Source organism: Sitophilus oryzae, unplaced genomic scaffold (assembly GCF_002938485.1).
Source record: "Sitophilus oryzae breed Bouriz unplaced genomic scaffold, Soryzae_2.0 scaffold_1063_pilon_pilon, whole genome shotgun sequence".
NCBI lineage: Eukaryota > Metazoa > Arthropoda > Insecta > Coleoptera > Curculionidae > Sitophilus > Sitophilus oryzae.
In genome coordinates this window covers 894,233-916,473 of record NW_022145686.1, presented here as the reverse complement: position 1 = coordinate 916,473, position 22,241 = coordinate 894,233, and the positions used below count along the sequence as shown (strand labels likewise).

Sequence of the window (22,241 nt, the reverse complement as noted above, 5' to 3'; positions counted from 1 at the left end):
GCTGATCTCATATTTAACCAATATTCAGTTATGGCAACAATTTCTGGAAAATTGAGCTCTTCTAATAAAATATATAATTCACCCGTCTTATGTCTTAAGGACTGAATATTAATTAAAAAAACACTAAGCTTGCTATCGTCTAGTTTTCAGAGGGTGCTTGATCCTCTGTTCACGTCATTTCACCTAAAATTTTTCTTTTTATTTGGAGAGCCATTGGAGAAATACTTGGTATGATTTTCTCTAATTCTCTGAAGCTGTTGAAGTTTTTCCATTGAAAAGAAGGACCTGAAGGCAGAAAGATCCGCATCCACTTCAGCTAGTACTTACTCTACAGTTATTACTCTTTAAACCAGTTAAAAATATATAGGAGGCGCCCTCTACAAGTAAGAGTCATATTGACATCATAATCAAATCTCTCATATCAAAAAACTCCCAGACACCAATTTTCATACAAATATTGACGTCACATCAAAAATTATTTCGTAAAAATCTAAAATAAAAATGGAAATTTTACACTCGGTATCTCTGAAACTAAGCCATTTTAGGACATATATTTATACGAACTGTTGTACTTAATTTTATATGTAGGATATGCTGCCGAAGTTTCCGGAATACAGTTCGGGGATCACCCTGTATAAATTCCTATTAAATACGATAGCATTTTAGGGAGAGATATCTTACAGAAATATAAAGATATATATATATATATATATATATATATATATATATATATATATATATATATATATATATATATATATATATATATATATATATATATATAAATAGTTATACTCAATTAACGACAAATAAAAACAAATATATTGTCCAAGTTTTTATTAATAATTAATCCGTTTTACAGCCTGAGATATCTACAATTTCTTGAGGACAAACAACTTGTTCAAAGGTCGCTGGCGGGTTGGAACATCCGTTTAAGAATTCCCATCTATAAAAGAATAACAATTAGATTTCTATAAAAAAATAAACATTAGACACAATAAATAATTACTCTTTAAAGTTAAAATGAGAAAAAAATATCTATAATATAAAATATATATATATATATATATATAACTATTAAAGAGAGAGTAAACAAAAAATCAGTTCAAATATAACATACAGACCTGAATTTGCATCCGGGTTGTAGTTGGGTAGGAAGATCATTACAGCCATCTTCAGTAGTAACTCCTCCATATTGTTCACCCCATCCTTGATCTGGAGCATTCCACTGAGTTTTACATCCTTCTGTAAAATACCCAACGCCACCTAAACCAAAAAAAGATTATATTTATGTAATATATAAAGATTCTGATATTTATTTTACCTCCAGGCATGGCAATTTCAATGTTGTTTTCGGTGCCATTAACACTGCTAGAACCGCCTGTATTTGTCAGTTGGACAATCATCTGTTTTCCAGCACAGTCACCCCATTCGCCTTTTTGGAAATTAACAAGGAAACATGCACAACAAAGATTTTCAGGTGGTGATATAAAGACAGCGGCAGCAAATCTGAAATACTGTTAATTAGCCATTTATGCTTATACTGGGTCGCTCATTAGTGCTAGGAATCGTTGTCCATATCGAAGATACGAAAAAAAGTTTTATACTATGTTGCATGGCTTATAGAGGGGCGTGTTCTAAAATCTTTTTGATGTATACAGTGTCCCCAAAAAAAGGTTTGGACATGTTTTAAGTACTTTTAAATTGCACCCTCCTCATTTTTCTGTACAGAATTGGATTCAGCATAAAATTCTGCATATTTTTTTGCTATTATATATATATATATATATATATATATATATTATAAACTATATATATATATATATATATATATATATATATATAACTCATATATATATATATATATATATATATATATATATATATATATATATATATATATATATACTATATATATATATATATATATATATATATATATATATATATATATATATATATGTATATATACACAGGGTTGTTCACCACATACGACACGGAGTATGGTAGCTAAACGATTAGATTTTTTTACAAATTGTAAGTTCTGGGTTCGTTGAAGGACTATTAGGAGCTACAATTTAAAAATATTTTTACAAGATACAGAGTGTCCCAAATAAGTTAAAAATATTATGGTTGTATTTTTTTTTTAAATGTAACACCCTGTATATTATTCTATTTTTAGATTCTACGATTGAAATAGCTAGTAAATTTGACTAAGGTTTATCACACTTAAACCTTACCGTTTTTGAAATATTTTCAATTTTATGAAATTGCACTAAAAATTTTAAGGCTTTATTTCTCCAAGGGTATCAAAGTTTTTAATACTAAATATTTACTGAAGATTATTTATTGATCAGATATTGTGTTGCTATAATAAAAATTTTACTACCTTATACAGAGTGTTCAATATATATATTAAATAATTACTAGCTTTAAACGGCAATAACTTGTTTAATTTAAATGGAACACCCTATATATTTTACATGAATCACATGCACAATGTAATTGTCTATCAAATTGTATTATACCATTTTTTACCTATCTCTTCAAGTTTTTGTAGAAAATGCATTTTCTTATAATTTAGACCTCATTTATTACTATACCTATGAAATATTGACATTTTAGATTATTTTTAAAGATGTAACAAATTTTCAAAGAGTACAGATACTAATATTGTCGATATAGTTCGCTTATTTCATTAAAAAATAAAAAAACTGTTTTAAATATTTTTTTGTTAACAAGGGCCAATTAATATGATCCCAGCATTCAAACTACATTAATTGACTGTTTACGTGATTAATAAATATTTGCTCCAAATACTCAAAAACTGAATTTTGTGTGTGTATTAGACAGTGTGGTAAAAAGTAACACTTTATACATTTTATTTCATTTTTTGACGAATGCTTATTTATAAAAACAGAAACGTTCATCTTCATAACTTATTATTATATTGATTCTGAGCCAAATTCACACACACATTTATTTAGAATACTTTATTAATTAAGCTAAAACTAATTTTTGGTCGGAAATAATGGATATGTATATTTAATTGGTATACTCTTTCACAAAGATTTAAATAGTTTTTTTTTGTATACCAATGGGCTTGCAATACATTTTATACATATATGTTTCTTTAAAAAAATCTGAAATGTCAATATTCCATGGGTATAGTGATAAATGAGGTTTAAATTATAAGAAAATGCATTTTCTACGAAAACTTGAAGAGATGGGTAAAAATGGTATAATACAATTTGATAGACAATTATATTGTGCATCTGATTCACCTAAAATATATAGGGTGTTCTGTTTAAATTAAACAAGTTATTGCCGTTTAAAAGCTAGTAATATTTAATATACATTTTTGGACACTCTGTATAAGGTAGTAAATTTTGTTATTACAACACAATATCTGATCAATAAATAATCGTCAGTAAATATTTAGTATTAAAAACTTTTGATATCCTTTGGAGAAATGAAGGCTTAAAATTTTTACTGCAATTTCATAAAATTGAAAATATTTAAAAACGGTAAGGTTAAGTGTGATAAACCTAACCAAATTTACCTTTATTTTAATCGTAGAATCCAAAAATAGAATAATATACAGGGTGTTCCATTTAAAAAAATACAACTATAATATTTTTTACTTATTTGGTACACTCTGTATCTTGTAAAAATATTTTTAAATTGTAGCTCTAATAGTCCTTCAACGAACCCAAAACTTACAATTTATAAAAATCTAATCGTTTAGCTACAATATTCCGTGTCGTATGTGGTGAACAACCCTGTATATATATTTATGCTAATATTATTTCTCGCACTATGCCGTGTTGCCATTCTATTGCATATTTATTAAAACTTTGGTTAAAATATAATATTCGAAAAGTGGTTAAAAACTAGAGTAAGTTCAACTTTATTAATACTTAGCTATATTTTTTAAATATCAAGGATAACAAAATTTAATAATCTCGCGAAGGAACGTTTACATTATCTTATACAGGGTAATTATTTATATATGGCGATGTCGTCGCCAACATCGCAGTATTTAAAATAAAACACCCTGTATTTTATTTTTTTTAGATAGAGACTTAAAAAATTATTTTTTTTGTATTCAAAGTATTCTAAAATTTTCAGCGATTTTGCAGATATTCGAGGTATTATATTACATATACCTCTTTCTATACCTCTTTCAACAGTAAATTTTTATTAAATCTGATTATCTTTGTCTGGTATTTTACCGTTGAAAACAATCAAATATCAACAAGCAATAATATTATTTAGTTCTGCATATAAAAGAAAAATAATATACAAGATGTGTGCACTTGAAAAAATAGAGATATGATATGATAATTTAAACTTTCCTGGGTGGGTTTATTCTGTTATCCTTGGTGTTTAGGAAAATACCTATAGATAAATATTAATAAAGTTATATTCACTCCAGTTCTTAACACTTTTCGGATATAGTGTTTTTAAAAGTTTTAGTACCTAAATAATAAATAGAATGGCAACACCGCTTCAAATAAAAAAAGTATAGTCTTACTAAAACTTGCAGAATTTTATGCTGAATCCAATCATATACTGCAAAATGGAGGGTACAATTTAAAAACAAACTTAAAACTCCATAAAAACTATGTGGGACACTCTGTATACAACAAAATATTTTTAGTATATGCCCCTTTATTAACCATGCAACATCTATATAAAACCTTTTTTCATATCTTTTTCAACAACGACGATATTGGACTTTGCACTAATGGTCCACCCTTTGTGTCGAGTATACAAAGAAATAATTGCACATCCGGCTATTTCATGGTGGTTTTGTACAAATAAACGTGAAAATTGAGTTTCAAACATTGGGTGTTCTTCAAAACTCGATTTCTAAAAAAATATCTTCACTTTTAGTTAAAGAGAAAATTAATCTAAGTAAGCAAATAATTTTATTTATATGACATTCCGTGTATTTTATATATATTTACATAGATGTTTTCTTTCTATTTATCTATCACAAGTTCTTATTATTTTTCAAAATTGAGAGGTTTGAGGTTTTATTCCGACGTCAACATGCCAGAATTAAAAGATTATATTCTAAAGTTTCATTCAGAACCTCGCATCGCAATTAGTGGTTTCAATTACACTTTATACTTTTTAGTTTACGATCATTCACAATATTTAAAAAACACAATTAAAATTAATAGAATATCCTAGCAACAGCTTGCGTTAATCAGATTTTTAACCACAATTTCTCTTGACGGAAGATAATCAAAGGCGAAAATGACATCTCTCAGTGGAATAAACTAGTGGTTTCAATTAAAGTTTGTTCCTCTAATTTGAATGTAAGCATTCAGAACATCAAAATTAGTGGGAGGAATTTTCAGTTAATGGAAAATGTTACCAAACTTTTAAATTTTCCACTAATTATACTTCAAAATTTGCTAGATCATTTTTACCTTATCATCCGTCAATAGAAAATGTGGTTAGAAATAACTAGGCTACTAAATATTAGGCTTTTTCTATGGATACAACTGATTACCGCAAGATGTTGCTAGGATATTCTATTAATTTTAATTGATTTTTAGACATTGTGAATGATCGTAAACTAAAGAGTATATTATAGAGTGTAATGAAAACCACTAATTTATTCCACTAATTGCGAGGTTCTGAATGAAGCTTTAGTTTAGAAGATCTATAATTATATTAAACATCAAACTTATCCTCAAAAATATGAGCATAATGGGACATTATTGATGATTTTTCGTTGATTTACAGAAATAAATAATTTATAATTAATAGAAACAATGTAGTTTTCTTGTTTTAATAGATTAAATTACTTTAAATTTTTCTAAAAAAAGAACCCTAGGCCGACATTTTCAAATATAATATCAATTTGTGATATACAGTGTATACTCATAGTTGAAAAGAATAGGTGGCGCCATTTAAAATTTTATGCATAGGCTTACATCCGGTTAAAATGAAAGTGATATTCAATTGTTTTCAAGGGGAAATGTGAGTTGAATTATGCCGCACACAGGCAAGAAAATAATAAAGGTAAACTATTACTAATACCGATAATTCTTACCCATAAGCAAATGTGGAATTAACAATAATACTTTGCTGGTTGTTGCACATGTAAGAGCTACCTCCACCACATCCAGATTGGGCCTCTACGTCACTTATATTAACTCCATCGATGTTACAAGCTTTTACAGGTCCTAGAGATGGTAGATATAAATAATAATAGAATTACTAGTAGAGGTGGGCAAAGACTAAACGAGTCGTTCCTTTGAGGTTCCGAAAAACAATATCGGAAACACTAATCTCAATATTTTTCAAAATTACAAAAACAAAATATCTGTAAAACGTTTTAAAATATGACAATACCATTTAATAGTAATTAGTAATGGGCATTAAGATTCTTATTAGTGAATCGAATCACACGATTCAATTTCTCATATTGAATCGACTCCTACGATTCGTTCATCTCAACGAACTACAAGCACAATTTACATTTTATAAAAACAAGAATCGTAACTGATACTAATACCGGCGATAATTTGGTCGGACAATAATTACACCAGGGACCAGAAAAAGAAATATACGGTTTTTTCATTTGTTTTTCAACTCTTTATGGCACTGGCGTAATTGGATTGGTTTGGTTTGGGTTTTTTTAAATTATCAATCCAATTCACACCCACACATATATATTAAACACTATTTATTAAATCGTAACTTCTTAATACCAATTTAATATTTTTAGAGCCTATTCTAATTTAATAATCATATAATAAATAGTATATAATACCGTATGATCGAAAAAAAATGGCGATCGATGATATTCCTCATGTAATTTTCTATATAAAATGACAGCAATCATCATTTCATAGCCATCGCTGACTCCATTTTTTTCATATTGTACTCTAAGAGGCTTAGAACAATATTTTCGAATATGAAAGTTTCTACTGATATTTTTGACTACTAACTTTTAGATAAATTTAACTATTATAATTATAATTTGAGATCAGAATCTTTCACAAGAGATTCTAGCTGTCACACATGCTATTAAACTACCGCTTAGTTATAGCTACTTACAGTGTAGTCCCAGGGACTGCAGTTGTGCGTATTAAGTTAGTATACCTAATTGAAATATCTGAGTAGAATAAATATGTAGTTCATTACGCAAGTCAAAGTACCTAATATTTGTCATTTAAATTAGATATATGTATTACCTTTTTGTCTTAAAATGTTATTTATGTACAGGGTGGGTCAAATTCGATGCTTTTAAAGGGATACACCCTTTTCTATAGAGACGAAAAATAATATTGGTGTCTGGAGCTCAATTTTTATCAAAAATATGATGATGAAACCCTTTATGAATTACGGGGTGTTTTTCAAAAATGTGCATTTTTAACAAATTGCTGTAACTTCTTTGCTATGGAAAATTTCGTATTTTTGTGAAAACATTTAGCATTTTTGTGTTTATTATCAGAAAAAATGATTTTTTTATTTGGGGAACCCTGTATATTTTTAATTAAGTGAAAAGAACTTAAACTTACCTTTCCAAAAATATAGCACACTTGATATTTTGTTATAGTCCCCTTCGAAATACAGAATTTGTATAAGTTCGCCACTTTTAACTAGTAGGCGTTGGGCCCCTTATTGATGATCTGCCCTAATGGAACTCGAAAACATATTTTTCCAGCAAGACGAGGTACCGCCTCAGAACGTTCCCAGCACAGAATATACTAACGAAAAAGATGCCCAAGTTCCTTGTAATAAATCGGTTCCATTTTCGTAACGCCATCTCTCGACAAAGCTGACATTTACAGGTTAGCTAAAGGGGTGCGGGGCCGGGGGGAATTGTAAAATACACTTTTTTATTTTAATTATTTTTATTCGCTATTTGCAATTTTATTTTTAAAACATATTATCTGAAACAATCACATAATATGTCTTAAAAATAAAATTACAAACGGAAACAAAAGGAATTAAATAATCTGAAAATCTACAAAGTTTATTGATAAAAAAGTTGGGCTATGCAAATTGATATGTTAAGTATAACCTCTTTGGTGTAACATTGTTAAACAAACATTAACAAATCATAACATATCAGATCATAGAACTAAAAAAAGTACTATTACATAAAAACAGGTGATACAATACTTGAAAATTAATTTTAACATAATATCAAAACCGAAAAATCAAACTGCAAACACAACCACACTTATCACAACAGAAATTAACACACACTTCCGCGGCAAATGTCCAAGAAAGACTAATCATTCTGATTGGTCCTGGTCCGGTCGTAGCTCACGTCGTATTGTCGGTAAGCAAAATCCCTGTCCAAAAATCTTGACGATCAGCGCCATCACCCGTCATAATTGGGAAACTTTTGCTGGAACAATTTTGAATATTTCACTTCATTGGCCCTGGTTCCCAGCCGTTAGCCGTCGAGGGCGCCGGATTTAGTGCCCGTTATTGTTAGTGGATTTTTATCTTTGTGGAAGAATAAAGGTGCTTCTTTTTAAATCGCCCGTATTATCTAGACAAGAATTAGAAATAGTTAGAGGTTATGCGAAGGTATCTTTCACCTTCACTGAGTTAATGAATTCCGCGAGAAATGTTCATAAACGGTCTGTCCATAACAGAACACGGTCGATATTTGTCTCGTTTTGCTGTTAATTTTTATTGTCATTAGAGATAGTTTAATGGTCGTGTTGATGTTGTTAAATATAGTTTATATTGTTATTCAATTCTATATCTGTCATTGCAAATATTATTTTCGTTTTAATTGCTGCTCAAATTTAGAATTTTTTTGCACTTCAGCCGGCGCTGTTCAAAGCTTACTTATTCAAAGTGGGCAAATTTTTAAAAAATCTATATTTTGAAGAGGAATCGAGCAAAATATCAAGTAGGTATGCTATATTTTTGGAAAAGTAATTTTAAATTCTTTTCCAAGAATTAATTCCAATGAATTAAAAATATACAAGATATCCCAACTACTAAATTCTACGTAAAAAGGTGCTTGGGAAATGTTTTCACAAAAATATAAAATTTTCCATAGCAAAAAAGTGACAGCGCCAGCGATTTGGTAAAAATGCACATTTTTGAAAAACACCCCGTAACTCTGGAACGGTAACAGATATCGATGCGCGGTTTTTACCATCATGTTTTTGATCAAAATTGAACTCCAGACACCGATATTAGTTTTCGTCTATCTCCTACAGAAAAGGATGTTTCCCTTTAAAAGCGTCCAATTTGACCCACCTATTAAACTACGTTCATAATAATACTTAAAATAACCAAATAATCGAAAACTTTTTTTTCAATTAAAGAATTGCATAACACTATATTTACAACTAGTTACTAAAATCAACCTACCAACATCGGTATCAATGTTTTCCTTCCATGCACAAGTTGGCTTACAACAATCCCAATACCGAGTTGTGGTACATGATCCAGAAAAACCGCCTACAACTTTTTTTATTTCAGGTTTTCTCTCGGGTAATACAGACCCACCTATAATGATGTAAAGTTTATATATTAATATCACAAGGTGAACAGACAACTAAAGTGCTTGCGTCATAGAGTTGGGCGGAACTTAGATTGGCTCAGAATAAACCAATATAAACTAACTAAAATATCCTTATAACATAAGCTAACCTAACCATAAGAAATTTTTCAATTGGTTATCTCGCAGTTACAAAGACAAAATAGCATATTTATTTATCACATACTGTCTGGGCGCGGGTCTGGTCAACGTGAGCCGTCTGGTGTCGGTTTTTGGTCCGTGCTCAAAGGGATTTTATGTGTGCGCGAAAGCTCACTTTGCACCGGCAATTTGTTTTGTCTGCGTTTGTGCGTGCGTGTGTGATTTTTTTTCGTTTTCTTTATTAAAATTTTGGAGTGGATCAATGAAGCTCGGTTATTATTAATTTAAGAATATGAAAAGTTGCCTATATTATGGGATGTTAAACATTCTTTGTAAAAAATAACGCATGGTAAGATCTTGTAAATAAAATTAATATTGAATATGTCGATATTAATGAAATTGCTATTCTAAAATTTGTATCTTTCGTTCGTATTTTTTAGTGTTATTAAATTTTGTAAATATTCAAAGTCGGGCCTGGTCATTCTTGTAAAGTTTTTGAACTGATCATAGCCCTTCTCAGGCACTAAGTTGTTGCAGTAAATTATATCTATTTCTAAAAATTTGGGTTTGCCACCACCGACGATGTTTTCGATTTTTCTTCTTTTTAATAATTAAGCTGTGCATAACAAAGACTGCAGCCTCGACTATTTCTTGGTCGTCCATTATTTTCGCCAACACAACTCTGCTGTGCGAGCACAAATGGATCACTTCATTCGTCGAAAAATAAGTTTTTAATTTTAACGGAGCCGAGAGCGCGAAAGAATGCCGTGAGCGCTCAAGTCTAAACGCACCATTAAAGGTACGTGCCATTTACGTGATGGTGTATTCGTTTTTGCAAAGGTAAGGTAATTCAAAAAATAGGGTTGTAACTTTAAGATTGCGAGGTCTGGCTATTAAACAACGAGACTGCTTGTGAAAACGAGTTTAATTTTTAAAATTACTCGACACTCCACTCTTCCCCATTAATATACCCCCCTTTGCCTCGTCACACACCGTTCCATTTCTTTTTTCCATTGGTCGAAGCAATGCTGGTAATCTTCGTTTGTAATAAAAATTTGAGGCTCCGTCGACTTTCATTTCATGTCTTCTATGGATTCCAACCGGGTTCCTCTCAAGTGGACTTGATCTTCGGAAATAGAAAAAAGTTACAGGCTGCTAAACCAGGCAAGTACGGCGTGTGTTCGAGCACTGCAGTGCCTCTTTTGGCTAAAGAACGATTCACAGGCAGCACGTTAGGGACAGGTGCGCTGTCCTGGTGCAAGATCCATCATTTGTTGTTCCACAACTCTGGCTGTTACAAAACTCGCTCTCGCAGTGTTGCCAAAACTTTCAAGTGGCAAGTTTGGTTTACAGTTTGACCCTCTTCTCATCTTTTTATGATTCTAAATAATTTTTAAGGTGTTAATATTGAAAATAAGCGTGAAAGTCACTGCGAAAATTTTTACATTTGGTCACTACATTAAAGTTATACCAGCAGAAAAAAAATAAAGGTGTAAATAAAAATAAGATGTTTCCCCTCGGAAACGGTAAGTAGCTAAACGACCATTGAAGCCTCTACGGATAGAGCTAGTGGAGCTCTATATTCACCCCATTTAAACTGTGTTTCGAAAATGCATAGTTTCCGAGATATTTGATTTTAAAAATTTTGATTGTCGATTCTCTGGATCTGGATAAAAATCGAATTTTTTATTTATTAACTTTTTCCACTTTTCTCACCTGATACGGTTATAAGACGCTAATGTAAGAATTCTATTCGTCCCCTTTTTAGGTTATGTTATATTTAAAAAAAAAATGCCGAAAATTAAAAAATCGGTTTTTATTTTTTTTCTCTCTGACTCTCACTGAATGTACTTTTTTGACAAACTGTGTATATACTAAAATATTTAACTAATCAATCTGCATTGATCCACTACTAAAAATCTTTCAACTTGGAATAAGTGAAAAAAGCTCTATTTTAGCCGGGAAAATTTTTAGAAATTTTCGGAACACAGTTTAAATGGGGCGATTATAGGGATCAAATGAATCCAAGGACAAATAACCCGAGAGCAAAGGACAAATAACCCGAGAGCAAATTGTTACGATGTCACCAAGCAGTGCCGTGGCACATATTTTTCTTAACTTAGCCGTTTGAAGAGATATTTATATTTTTTGATAAATGTTTTGACTACGCCTATGGTGTATACGGTGGTATCATACTAATTAATTACGAAAAAAACGTATTAAAATGTTAAGAATAGGAACAAAACTAGTATCGACGTATAGCTCACATCAAGTACATAGGTATAATATCAGAAAAATAATTATCGAATTCAATAATTAAACTAAGAAAACGCTAAAAAGAAGGAACGGACTGTTTATTTACCTATGAAACGTAACTCCTGGTTGTTTCTTATCGCTGCTTTTACACTTGGAAGCTGAACAACTAATCACCATTTTAATAAAGTTTGTACAAAGATCACTACACACAAACTATTAAAAATCGCTAAAATTTTCGCTGGTGGCCAGCTGATGCCTCATTCGTCGCCATCAAAAAAATGGCGTCTAATCTCACAAATTCTGCTGCAGCCCGTATATCGGCGTTGCATATCCTTATATTCTTTAGATGATAGGGACACTAGCTCTATCCATAGAGGCCTCACTGGTCCTCTAGCTACACCGTTTCCGAGATATTTGCGTTTTTCGATTTTGGCAAAATTTCAACTATAAATCGTTTTTTACAGGTTCCCATGAAAGTCTAAGAAACCAAAAATAGGCCATTGGTGGGCGCCGTCAATGGTCTATCTGACGGTGCATAAATGAACTAGCTTCTACGTTTCACTAGTCAAATCGCATACTCAACAATGTTACCGTTTGTTGTCCCTTAATTTCGCAGTTCTGCACACGCATGCATAAACGGTCGGGTATTTCGCGTGCAATCTAAAAACTTACCCCAGAGACTAACCAACGCAATCAAAACACGCTTACGGCATATTTTGATTGCTATTACCGATAACTGTAGATAAATAAAAACATTTAGTTTGGTTTGGGACACGATCCTAGGACCTCTCGTTCTCAAAGCGGCTTTACCAATGGATCCACATTTGCTTTTGAAAAATTGCTCTATACTAGGCTAGGCTTTACTTTCCGCCGTTCATAAAATAAGGCTACAGCAAACGGGAACATTGTTGGGTATGCGAGTTGACTAGTGGGACTTAGAATTGAAGGGTTTGTTGGATACTCTAAAAAAGTTGAAAAAAACAACATCTCAAAAAATTTCCCCGGCCAAAATCGAGCTTTTTTCACTTCATTGCTAAGATACTTAATTTGAAAAATTTTTGGACATGGATTAATGCAGATTGATTAGTTAATTTTTTTAGTATACTCAGTTTGTCAAAAAAGTACATACAGGGTGAGAATAAAAATTCTATTCTTTAATTTTCGGCAATTTTCTTAAGATACAACATAACTTAAAAGGGGTGTCAAGTTGCATTTAGGATTATTACATTAACGTCTTCTAACCGTACCAGGTGAGAAAAGTGGAAAAAGTTAATAAATAAAAAAATCGATTTTTTTCAAATAGATGTATCCAGAAAATCGACAATCGAAATATTTCAAATTAAATATCTCTATGTATTTTCGAAACACAGTTTAAATAGGGTAAATATAGGGCTCTATTAGGTCTATCTGTAGAGGTTTCACTTCTCGTTTACAGTACGTTTGTCCGTTCTGTAGCTACGGGGTATCCATGAGAGGGGAAACGATATTCTCTCGATGTTTTTCGTAAAAAATTAGGCGACGCGTCCCATCAATAAAAATTCGACAAATTTGCAAATAGCCAATAAAATATTTGGGCGGAGCGATTTGCGGTGAGGTACTCGTCAAATCGACGTATAAAATATATTGCTGTTTATTTAAATGTTTTTTGTCCGCATTCCTTTCATAGACACAGATCCAGCAGACGTACTGTAGCTACTTACCGTTTCCGAAAGATATATTAGGGAGTTTTCGTTGCTTTAAAAAAAATCAACGGTACGGTTAACGGATACGTAACCATAACCGCTATTTTGACAGATAAATAAACAGTTTTCGGACTTTCGGTTCGGAGCTGACATACGATACGATAACCGAAAACTGACAGCTGACTGAGAGCACAACCCTTAGCGGTGTGTTTTGATTTTTGGTTTTTGTATTGTTGTTTGATTTGAAAGTGCTTTATATGACTTTATTGGGTATCGCTATATATTTTTCAATGTTGTGTCCTACTGCGCCACTGCGCATGCGTACTAGTGGAGTGCCCAGAGACTTTTACCTCGAAATTCAATTATTGTGAATGTATTAACGTGAAACCTTCTTTATTGTGTTTTATAGATAAAATACTAAAATGTTTACCCATTTTTTTCCGTTGCTTTTAATTTTTTATTTTAGTAAATTCTTATTTATTTCCTTCTTAATTTTTGAATTTTTTAAATTTGTTTTCTAAGTAAATTTATTGAAATAAATGAATCTAATGCATAAGCTATACCTATTCTGCTTATATTCTAATCATCAACTTTGGTGTATTTTAAAGTTTAATATATATTTTTCTTTCTTTTGTAGCCAAATTATTTGACTTTTTAGTATATCTTTCTAAATTAAACATGAAACTCCCCATATGTTAATTATACGAGGGAAAACAAAATGTTGATACTTCTGTGAAAGTTTGAAACACCCTGTGGAATATGTTAAAACAGCAAGAAATTTAAAAATAATTTTGTCATTTAGTTTTTTAGTCATTATTATCCTTTCTCGATAGTTTGTTTTTTAGTTCATCTCATTAGCTTTATTTTTATTGGAGATATTCGCTTTTGAAGAAGACACTAACATTTTTTCGTAATTTTTACATTAAGACCATGCCTTTGCTTTTATTCCTAATCAATAAATCTAGTAAGTTCTGGTCCCGAAGCAGGCCTTCTTGACATATGATTTGCTTCATTTAGTCTTCTTCTTGAATAGTCAAGGCAAAAAAATGTCAGGATTTATGATGCAATAATCAAGAGCAATCTGTTATTTGGGGCGGAAACATGGAGGTTAATGGAGAATAAGGAAAGCCAATTACTGGTGATATAAATGGACTCGATAAAGAGATCAGAGTACGAAACGAGACAATCAGGGACAAAATGGATAGGCAGAAAACTATAGTAGAGGAAATAGAGATTGCCCAACTGAAGTGGTATGGACATGTGAGAAGGATAGACAACACGCAAAAGGTACTAAACTGGCTTCCACAAAAGAGAAGGAAACGGGGAAGATCAAGGACAAACTGGATGTATGGTGTCAAGAAGGCGATGAGCTCAAGGGATCTGCGTGACGGAGACTGGGATGAACGAAACCAATGGCGACTAGGCATCGCACAACCCCGAAGGACGTTTTAAAAGCGATTTTTATATTATATAGTCTTCATCTTATAGTCCGTTAGTTAATATGTACGTTCCTGAGGTGCAATTCATTATAAATTTAAAAAGCTGGCAAACGGCGCTCGGCGGTTTCTGAGCGATAAACTTACAATAAGTCGATCGTCTCGATTAGAAGTTCTCATACGAAAGTTCCTGGACGTCTAGATTGACGTCCCCATGGACGTGGTTATAATTAAAAAGCCACTCAGTATACTCTATGGTATTAAGGTATTTTTGGAACCTGAATTTTATAGCAAATTCACTAAACTAAACAAATATAAAACATTTCATTTGAAAAACTAAAACTTGAGAATTGAGAATAAAAATATATTTGACTCCCCCTGTATATCTATAAAAATATTTTTGAAATGTGAGCTACCATTAAACACATATTTTGTAAAAGGTTTGGAGTGAAAATCTCAATTAGAAATCCTGATACAGAGCTTTTTCGGAAGACGGAGCCATATTGTATGTATGCATTTGTATATGTGTGTTTATTTAAATAGTAAAATAAAAGCAACGAATTTAAATGGGTAAACTTTGTAATATATATTATTAACAATACAATGCAAAATGTTTTATAAAAATTCGTTCACAGTAAATGAATTCCGAGGTTTGTATCCCATAAGGGCTTAAAGCACTCCACTATACCTCTATGTTAACGGCTTTGGCTAACGTTACGATATACGATAATCGAAATTGAAATGTCAAAGTTGTCAATTAGCGTTAACCGGAATTTCAATTTGTAAGCAACGAAAACCTATTTTTATTTACACTTTTACTTTTTTTCTGTTGGTATAATTTAATGTAGCGACCAAATGCCAAATTTTTAGAAGGGACTTCCTCGCTTAATTTCAACATTACCTTAAAAATTATTTATAATCATAAAAAAGGTCATCTAAAAAATCTCACGGTATTTAATATCTCGACCGGACTATACAGGATGAGTCTCAAATAAGTGCAAATATTTTGAGGGGTAGTATATTTCGGATTTCGACCTCACAAAACACGATTATGATGTTTTTTTTTGTCAAAAAAAATTGAATTGAAAATTTTTTTGGAATTTTTTTAGCTGTTAGTTAAAAAACATAATTTCGTGATAATATGGCAACATAGGTAGTAGATTAAATTTACAAGAAAGAAAACCCAGAAAGGATCCAGTGGTTCTCCAAATTTAAGAAAAAATTAAAAAAGTAAATTAATTTGGTTATTTTCGACTTATTTGAAAAACGGTAAAGAGAAAATACGTTTCTTTTATCGAGATCTACCAGCCCTGAAGATACTTGCACTTATTTAAGAATAACCCAACCCTGTATATGTATAAATGGACTTTGATTCTCAGTTGAAGACGAGTTAAGGGCGAAGTATGATCGGTGTATGAAAAATAAATGCCACTATGTTGTTATATGTATGTTATTGTTGTACAGGGTGTGTAAATTTGAAAAAAATCTTAAAGGGCATCAGCCTTTTCTTAAGGAGATAGACGAAAACTAATATCGGTGTCATAGCTCAATTTTTATCAAAAACATGATGGTGAAAACCGCACATCGATATCTGTTACCGTTTCGGAGTTACGGGGTGTTTTTTAAAAATGTCCATTTTTAACAAACCGCTGTAACTTTTTTGCTATGGAAAATTTTGTATTTTTATGAAAACGTTTCCAAAGCACCTTTTAACGTAGAATTGGATAGTTTAAGTATAATTTTTTAAAAATAATAATTTAAGAGTTATCAACAGAAAAATTGATTTTTTTATTTTGGACACCCTATATATTTTTAATTAACTGAAAAGGACTTAAAATTACTTTTCCAAAAATATAGCACACTTGATTGTTACAGTTCCCTTCGAAATAGAGAATTTTTAAAAGTTCTCCACTTTTAACTAGTAGGCTTTGGACCCCTTATTGATGATCTGGCCCTAAGCCCTAATGGAACTCGAAAACATATTTTTAGCAAGACGGAGCATTGCCTTAGAACACTGATGTTATCAGCAAATTTTGCAGCCAATTTCAAAGATAATTGAATAGCTAACCAAGTTCCTAACTGTCGGCCGCCCAGGCCGCCGCGCGCCGGTTCGCCGGACTTAGCATGGAGTTTATCTTTGCGAAAGAATAAAGGTTCTTATTTTTAAATTGCCCGTATAATCTAGACAAGAATTAGAAGTACTTAGCGGTTATGCGAGGGTCTCCTTCACCCCCACTGAGTTAATGAATTCCGCAAGAAATATTAAAAAACGGTTTCGTCTGTCCATAACAGAAGACGGTCGAACACCTGTAGCACGATCTCATGTCTTGGTTTGCTATTTATTTTTATTGTTATTAGATATAGTTTAAATGTGTTGATCTTGTTTAATACAGTTTAAATTTTTCGTGTTAATTGCTGCTCACAGCTAGATTATTTTGCATTACGCCGCGCCGTTCAAAGCCTATATGCTTTATTCAAAGTGGGAGAATTTTTAAAAACTCTATATCTCGAAGAGGAATCGAGAAAAATATCAAGTATGCTATATTTTTGGAAAGGTAATTTTAAATCCTTTTCAATGAATTAAAAACATACAGGGCGTCCCAGATAAAAAATCAAATTTTCTGTTGATAATGCTTAAATTATTAATTCAAAAAAAAATATACTTACACCATTAAATTCTAAGTAAAAAGGTGATTTGGAAATGTTTTCATAAAAATACAAAATTTTCTATAGCAAAGAAGTTACAGCGATTTGTTAAAAATGCATATTTTTGAAAAACACCCCGTAACTCCCAACGGTAACAGATATCGATGTGCGATTTTCACCATCATATTTTTGACAAAAATTGAGCTTCAGACACCGATATTAGTTTTCGTCTCTCCTACAGAAAAAGGTGTTTCCCTTTAAAAGCGTCCAATTTGGCATGCCCTGTACGTGGAATACTTATATTGGTATTCAAACCATGATATTCAAACTTAAATTTGGGCCTGTGAAGTTTGCTGAAGAACTTTTATCCACACGAGGAATCCATCCAAAAATTGAAGCAAGATGATGAAAAATATTGTGGAATTCACTTGGCTATTAAATGAAGCATCTAGTCTTTTAGAGTGTAAAATATCTGTGATTCAAGAAGCTCCTCAAACTTTTTCCCAGGAGATTTTGGAAGCCACAGATAAAGTGGTAGTCTTTAAGGATAATGATTAATGAAAAGTTAATACAAGAAATTGCTGCTGCGGCTACTAATCAAGTATCAATTGAAAGATGGTGCTTGCAATGAAGATTCGATTGACTGCTAACAACTTTGGAATCATAATTTCAGCTTGTAAAAAAATAAGTCTCCGCTTAGTTTGCTCAATAGGTTAATAAGTAAGTATTCTTTATTTTATGAAGAAAAATAAAACCGTATCTGCTGCCAGCTGGCGGAACGAATGGATATGTTACTAGTGATTTTATTTTGTGACGAAAATTATTTCTTGGCCTTATGCTTAAAGATATCCAAATAGGAATCTTCCTGATAAGCGTTCCTTTGAAAAACTTCTTGTCCTATTTCCTATTTCGCAGAGTTTAGTTTATAAAAAAACTATTAGGCAGAAACCTGTCGTTGGAAGTTGAGAAATTGAATTTGCTGTAATTGGCTCTTTTATAGAAAATCAAAAGAACTACTTCGTTTTTTTTTGATAGAATAAATACGTATTCATAAATATTCTTTATTAAACTATTGTAGTTAAATTAAATAAAAGTAAACTGGTATAAATTTAAATAAAGTCTATAAACTAATTTCGATTTTGAAAATAGCTACTAATTGTCACTAGAAACTTGCCCTGACGACACTAGCCATCTTGGTTGCCATTTTATAGAAAAATCGCTCTTTATTCAAAATCTGAGCTAGATAGATATAGGAAACCCGGATATAATTTGAAAGAGCATTTGAATCTGCTTCGATTTGCTTTAAAAAATACAGGGTGTTGTATTTGAAATGACGAAGTTTTTATGTAAAATGAATATTTAAAATAGACCAGCAATTTTTGGTACCTCTGTATAAATTTAAGGAAGCAATAACATATTTTAGTAAAGTTTATTTCCCTACCTTTAAACTCAGTACAAGAATTAATTCTGAAAAGTAATGTACAGGGTGTTAATAATCAATTCTTTTGTAGCAAGCATATTTAAATATCTTTAAATATCTCAAAACCAAATATTTTAAACATATTTAACCCTTATAATAAATGCCTGTTTTGGACCCAAAAATCCAAAAATGAAATAAAATACCGGGTGTTCCATAAGAAAAAATATAATTTTGGTATGGATCTTAGTTCTGAGACACCCTGTATATTTCAAAATAATTTTAAATTGTGCACATTACCTGCCCACATATACCCATAAAATATTTTGTTTCTACATCTTTCCGTTTTCATATAATCAACCGAGGCGAATGAGGTGCGCCACCCTGTATAATTAAATCATATAATTAAATTAAAATATTCAGATACTAAAGAAAAATATGAATGGCATTTTCCAGAAATAAACGGTGTTGTATAACTTACAGAAAACAGCCCCTAAGTAAATAGTCAAAACAATTAACACTTTCATTTTGCACAAGAATTCAAATATTAGGAAAGGCTAATTCAATTCCTTATTTATATAAATTTTGCTATCTAAATCTGATAATATCCTAAGTGTTTATGTTTAAAACACTTAGGTACATCTGAGTACCTATATTGTTGAGAATATTCTACGTAGTAACAAATACCTAAATACTAAACTAAAACACTCAATGCAACAATCCACTCAATAAATTGAGAAGTGAATTGTTCGACGATAGCACAGTCCAGGATAGGTGGTTCAAGAATATCTCTGACACTGTAATCTCGCCCACTGTTACTAAAATATTGGCGTTGGGACCAATCACGGTGCAAAAACTTAAATGGCAGGATTTGGAACAAGAATTGCCAAATCCTGCTGTCAGAGGGCGCCACTGTCGATTTAAAAATACGTGGGCGGAGTAAGAGGGAAGGATAAGTTTCTTCCCGCCACCCGTCTCATCATAATATTTCGTCATTTTTCCCGGCAGCCATCAGCAGGTGGATGACACTTCTTATGGGAGAACTGGCAATGGTTGAAAACTTGACTACAAGCGATTTTCTAGGAATCTTTCTTACCGATAAATTATTGACAAGAGTGACAGATAAAATGTTGACGTTCTTTCAGTATCCCAGTTCATCTCTTTTTCTTTCTAAAGTGTGCGTTGAAAGGAGACAAAAAAAATTTTTGGTGACCGATAATTTGTTATTCGAACACCACTTTTCTCCTTGTCGGGTCGTTGACGTTGACTTGTCGCCATTTTATATCTTTTGTTTACGCGCTGCATTTTGCTTTGCAAATTTAATACATAAATTATTTAGGTAAATATAGGTTTTTAATAAAACTCCTCGGACTAACGTGTAGGTAAGTGTTGATAATTTTTTTTTTCATCTTAACATGCTCATTGTTTCTCATGATTTTCATTCATCGTTCTCCTGATTTTAGGTGACAGAAAAGGATCATCAAATCAAATTGAATTTTATATTTTCCTTCCTAAATATCAACGAGATGAGCCATCGGAAGAAAGGGACCATAGTACAAAACAGAAAGGTGATCTTTTTTCTTTTTACTTCGGATATTGAAATTATTATATACTGTAGTCGTGTTCGGCATTATGCTCTGAGAAATATAGATAAACAAAGAACAACAGATATAAATCATCCCAGAGGAAAAGAGAGGCAATACTTGTATGTACTCTCTCTGATATTTGTGAAAGTTACAGCAAAGTATTGTTGTAAATGTCATCTTTTTGATCGACCTGAAAACTTCGAGCAAAAAGATGACACTTTCAACAATACCCTGACAGATATCAGAGACGATACAGGTTTTTCCTCTCTTTTCCCCTGGAATACTTTTAATTTATTATTCTTTCAAAATAAAAACACTAAATCACCACAATACACCAAAACACTTTTACTTTTACACTGGACGCGCGTTTCGCTAACCATGTTAGCATCATCAGCAGATGATTATAAACTGTTTTCAGTTAGTTATTTTCAGTTTATAATCATCTGCTGATGATGCTAACATGAATTGTATTGTGGTGATTTAGTGTTTTTATTTTGCTGTTTAACACCAAAGGTTCCAACCCTCAACTGTAATTTATTATTCTTTGTTTATCTAGATTTCTCAGAGCACTATGAACGAACTCAGCTTGTATGTTTGAAATAATCGTCCAGTTTGCTTAAAAATGATGATCGAAGACATTTCCCATATAATTTTACTTTCAAAATTATGATATATCTTTTATTTCTAAGCCATCTATGACGCCATTTTTTTCAGTTTTGTTATAATTAATTTTGTCTCTTGATCTACTTGTAACATTATTCTTTTAATTTTATTAATTTATTGTGGTGAAATTAATTTCTGTTGTATATTTGATATTGATATTAAACATATTTTTAAAAAATGGTGTGTATTTTTTGTTTTTGTGTATGTCATAATTAAAAATAAATGAAGAAATAAAATTTTTATTTTTTTAAACTTCCCGCCATGCGTGACAATTTAGTCCGTAGTTCCTACAAGCGAAATTGGGGGCGCTAGTAGCAGTAGACTTGTCAACAGTGTCAAATTTAAACGTCAATTTCACTTTCCAATATTTAGCAAGGCGTTTTGTGGCCATCAGTGCCTAACTTTGTCTGGAACTGAGAGGTATGTGTTTTGTGGCTGTGAGTGTCGTAGTGTTCATTCCCAAAGTAAAGACGTTTTATGTTGTGTGCCCGGCCTTTTATAGTGTATTATTTTAAATTAAAAACTTTTTATTTTGTGTATCCATTTAGAGTGAATTATTCTTTATATGTAAGTACCTAGAAATTAGTTTATAATAATATAACCTGCTCGATAAAAGCTAGGTTAGGTTAGGTTAATTGTACCTTGGAAATGGCTATCGATGATAAGGAAGATTGATATTCATTAATTGGTTAGATTTACTAATATAATTTACATTTTAAATGCCATCAATTGTCATTCCTAAGGTGGCTTGATGCAGCTTTTCGTAATCGTATGGTACAATATGATCGAAAAAAAAACGGCGTCACCGTTGGCTATGAAATAAATATCGCTGTCATTCTCTCTCTATATGTAAAATTATATGAGGAACGTCATCGACCGCGTCATTTCCAAGCCAACTTGACTTCGTTTTTT

General features: G+C 31.5%; 1 protein-coding gene across 1 annotated transcript; it reads right to left on the bottom strand.

Moving 5' to 3' along the window:
• Positions 1-822: 822 nt before the first annotated feature.
• Positions 823-19,647, bottom strand: LOC115878712 (endoglucanase-like). Its single transcript, XM_030895295.1, has 6 exons — positions 19,562-19,647; positions 9,373-9,510; positions 6,074-6,206; positions 1,325-1,509; positions 1,125-1,266; positions 823-946 (listed from the first exon to the last, which is right to left on the bottom strand). The coding sequence occupies exons 1-6, from the start codon at positions 19,605-19,607 to the stop codon at positions 847-849; spliced, it is 744 nt and encodes a 247-aa protein (XP_030751155.1). The 5' UTR covers positions 19,608-19,647; the 3' UTR covers positions 823-846.
• Positions 19,648-22,241: the final 2,594 nt, after the last annotated feature.